Genomic DNA, 4,167 nt, shown 5'->3' with positions numbered 1-4,167 from the left:
AAGTTCTGCTAAATGTCTAAGCTATTGTTTTTTCATTCTGAAACCGTTTATGAAACAGGTTTACCAAACACCATTTATTAGGCAAAAAACAAATTTTTAACACAGAAACGGAAATTTATGGTTTTGATATGAAATGTCATTCCTGGAATAGAAACGTTACCAAATACAACCTCAACATAATCCAACTAATCAAGTATGACTAAAGTATGGAACACAAAAAAACAAGGTAGAAAAGAACTGGAGGAATAAAGTAGATTGGGTAATATGTGGTATTTAGTTGTGCCAGTTGTTCTCCTTATGTTTTCTGACATTGCTTCAAAATATTTATCCCATAATTTTTTAACACATGACTCACAAATGAACAATTATCACTGCAAAAAGCTTACGAAAGATCTTTAGAATTTGGAAGTGAGCTGAATCTTTCAAACATTCTTGCCTTTGAAAATCAACTAAAAGTGGTAAAATATGGATTCACAATTGAAGTTTGGGTATTTACAATCAGGATGGTAATAATCAAATAAACTTTCTTGCCTATGGAAATCAAATAAAATGGTAAAATATGGATTCACAAGAAGAAAAACTACTGAGGTTCGATTATCTACAATCATTTTTTTTTTTTTGGTAGAAATTATCTAGAATCATGACATGATATTATGGGGGAAAAAATTTAACTTGCCTAAATCAAATAAAAATAGCAAATATGGGATCGCAGGAAGGAAAACTACAAAGGTTCGGGTATCTACATCATGATATTAAGAATAAAAAGTAAACAAAGAATTAAGGCCCTCTTTGGTATCATTTTTCTTTTTTCTTTTTACCTTTTTAAGAAAAATCATTAATAAAAACCATTTTTGTTAAAAACTAAAAACTATTTGGTAACAACTAGACAAATAGTTTGTAGAATAAGAAATATGTTTGGTATGCCAATGGGCGTAATGATTTCTATAACTTCAAAAATTATGTGGGAAAATGACTATATCTGAAAATATGGTGTCAGTGTCATATACAAGATGGGTGAAATGATTGCCTTACCCAAATGAAAACAAGAAATCACGCCTAATTGATGCTTTGGCATACACTCCCATTGGTTGTCCATCTATAAAATTTGTTTTTAAGAAATTGATAAAACCAAAGTATACAAAGTAGGTCCCAGTTTGTAGGTCCCAGTGATTGTTAAAGCACACAATAAACACATCTGCTTAACATCAATTATGATAGGCTTCTTTAATCTGATTTGCAATTTGTTTTCGATACGCCTCCCATTGTTGTTGTTGCGTACGGCCTACCACATTTGCATTGTTCACAACCTCATCATCATCACTATCATCGTCACTGTCACTGTCTTCATCATCAAGTTCTCCCCTCTCTGCTTTTTCAAAAAGCCAATCTGATGCTAATTGATTTCTGATAAAGTTGTGTATTGTCACACAAGCAATCACAATCAATACTTGTGTCTTGAAACTATATGAGGGCATCATCTTTAAAATAGGGAAACACTTCTTCAAAACTCCAAATGATCTCTCAATAACGGTTCTTAATGATCAATTTGTAAAATTAAATAGCTCCTCTGCTCCTTGTGGCTGTCTTTGTTTAAAATCTTATTGATGATATCTAACATTCTTGAAAGGAGCCATGTAACCAGGACTATGTGTGTAACCAGAATCAACCAGATAGTATTTTCCTACAAAATTAAGATTTTACAATTAGAATTCAATGTTGTCACTCAGATCTTAAAAAAAAAAAATAAATAACTACAAAACTAAAAATATGAATGGTTACCTGGTGGTGGATGGGAAAAATTCAGACAAGGAATGTTGATGGCTTCCCATAATATTCGATTGTCATGTGTTGTTCCCTCCCAACTAGCCAAACCCAAGTGAAGCACATATCAAATGAACATACAGCACATACATTTTGAGTGACTTCATTTTTTCTACCAGATCTATATGGTACTTGTTTTGCAACTGGAATTGATGCACTTATGTGTGTTCTATCTATTGCTCCAATGCAATTGACAAAGAATGGATAATACTTTTGATTATATTTGATATGAGGTGATGTTTCCTCAAATGAGGGTGGTTGTATCATCCCTCTAGCAAATTTTAGAAGTGCTTCCAATACATTATGGAAGTGACGGCTCACTGTTTCACCTGAATGTTGGAAGTTTTCTTGAATGACATCGTTTCTAACATTGTGAGCCATCACTAATATTGCCATAGTTAATTATTCCTCAACCGTGGTGTTCTTTATGTTTACCATTAAACTTCTCTCTTTTAATACATATACCAACCTTGTGAAATGCTCCCTTGACATACGGAATAGTCTTCGAAACATTTTTGGATGTTTATTAGGACTTAGCATTTCAAATATCCAAGCATGACCTATGAGGTGGTGTGTGTGCATTGGTTGTTTTGTAATTTGGGAATTGGTCTCATCATCGCTGTCATCACAGATTCTCTTCTTTTGCTCCAAACAACATGCATAAGAAATAATAATTGGCAACAATGAGCCCTCATCATAGAGTAATATTTCATCGTCACTATCCATGGCAACTGATCATACAAAATAATTCATTTAAACACATACCAATTCAACTATAAACATTAAAAATGAAAAAAAAAAAAAAAACGACATTATCTAAACAAAAAAAAAAACTATGAAGAAAACTGATCCAAAATGTCAACACATCACAAATCTTTAAAAAAAAAAAATACTCCGCAATAGTTGAAACCACACAAACGCATAAGTTGAATTATCTATCATGCACCTTATAAAAAAGAATTATCCATTATGCATTAAATATCAGATCTAGACTCCTCCTTCAGTTTCCTCTCAAATTGCTCTATTAAGCCATAGTAAGCGAGAAGATTTATGCATCTTGACAAAAGAATGTCTTTTGCTTTGATCCTCAAACACCTCCAAAGCTAGCACATTATGCACACTACCAAGCTCAAACCCGTGTATAGAGTTGAGAATCTCATTAACCATATCAATTGTGTCGTCTACTCCTTGGGTTTTTTTCATGGCTAACATAGCCGCAATATCTGCTCTTTTTTGCTCTTCCAGAGAAATCATTCTTTCAATAGCTTCTCCTAGATTGTCATTTTTTTTAGATCTCTTAAATGACTTTGTAGCATTCTTTTGTTTCTTCTTCTTCTTCATTTCTGACACCTCAATGGGCTCATCATCATCTGGGTCATCGGGATTCAAGTTTACAGCACTGGAATCAGAAACCTCATTTGGTATTGTTGGTGGTCGATCTTCACCTGAGCAAATCGTACCATCCCCATCAGCAACAACACCGTGAAATAATTCACATAATTCTTCTTCATTTTACAAGGGGGGCATTCTTGAAGTGCTTTCCTTGGGGATGTTTCTACAATTTCATTTTGACATAAAATGATTATCTAAAATTATTTAGGATTCTAAACTGTAAATTAAAAATTAATTTTCTATGTGAAGGGTTTACCTTTATCTAAGCATTCCAATGCTCATCACTAGGTGGATCAACAGTTCCTAGATCTGTGTTCCATCCCCAACCACTAGTATTATTTTTTAAATACAACCATGCTTGCCACTAAGCTTTCAAGGTGTTCCATTTATTTTTGAGTTGCACCATTGTTACTTTCTTCCCGCATTTTTGGTTATATTCTTTTAAGATGCAAGCCCAGCCATCCTTCGTGAAAGCTGTATTCAACTTGTATTCTTTGCGTGAACAATTGAGACCAATATTGATTAGTAATTTTACCCTTTCATCTGTCCAACAATATGATGACTCTCTTAAACCTTTTGCATCAACCATCAAACCTACATCAACTTGCTTTCCATTGTCCATCTAAACTAAAAGTATATTTCTAATAAATAAACAAATGAAATAACTTGAAAGCACAAGAATTATAACATGTCACTTTGAATGTAGCCTATTACTTCTCTAATATTGATCTGAGCTGTCTAGTCCAATATATATATATACCTCTACACCTGTATAATCCCCTTTTATTTTTTTAATAGCGAGTTGACAAATGCTTGAGAGCATATCCTCCACGCCCCTTCTAGTTGGGGGTGTTTGGGAAGAAAGAGAAAAGAAAGATATCACATGACTTGCTGGTGGTGTAAGAGTCTATAAGAGTAAGAGTTTTGTTTTTTCTGGGTTTTTTTTTTTTTTTT

General features: G+C 33.2%; 1 protein-coding gene across 3 annotated transcripts in view; it reads right to left on the bottom strand.

The window, feature by feature from the left end:
- Positions 1–1,031: 1,031 nt before the first annotated feature.
- The window catches only part of LOC122057025, a 3,923-nt gene continuing 787 nt past the window's right edge, over positions 1,032–4,167 (bottom strand). The window contains exons 2-3 of one of the 3 annotated variants that reach the window (XR_006133433.1): positions 1,780–1,862; positions 1,032–1,681 (exon numbers count right to left, since the gene is read on the bottom strand). Coding sequence is in view for 1 of the 3 variants with exons in the window: in XM_042619008.1 (XP_042474942.1) it covers positions 2,833–3,266 (434 nt within the window). In the remaining 2 variants the exon portion in view is untranslated. Of the gene's footprint in view, positions 1,682–1,779; positions 1,863–2,667; positions 3,377–4,167 lie in introns of those variants that run through there. The other 2 variants (XR_006133434.1, XM_042619008.1) reach the window with 2 other exon arrangements.

Source organism: Macadamia integrifolia, chromosome 12 (assembly GCF_013358625.1).
Source record: "Macadamia integrifolia cultivar HAES 741 chromosome 12, SCU_Mint_v3, whole genome shotgun sequence".
In the NCBI taxonomy this organism is placed as follows: Eukaryota; Viridiplantae; Streptophyta; class Magnoliopsida; order Proteales; family Proteaceae; genus Macadamia; species Macadamia integrifolia.
The sequence above is the reverse complement of the archived record's forward strand: the minus strand, read 5'-3'. Positions and strand labels throughout refer to the sequence as shown.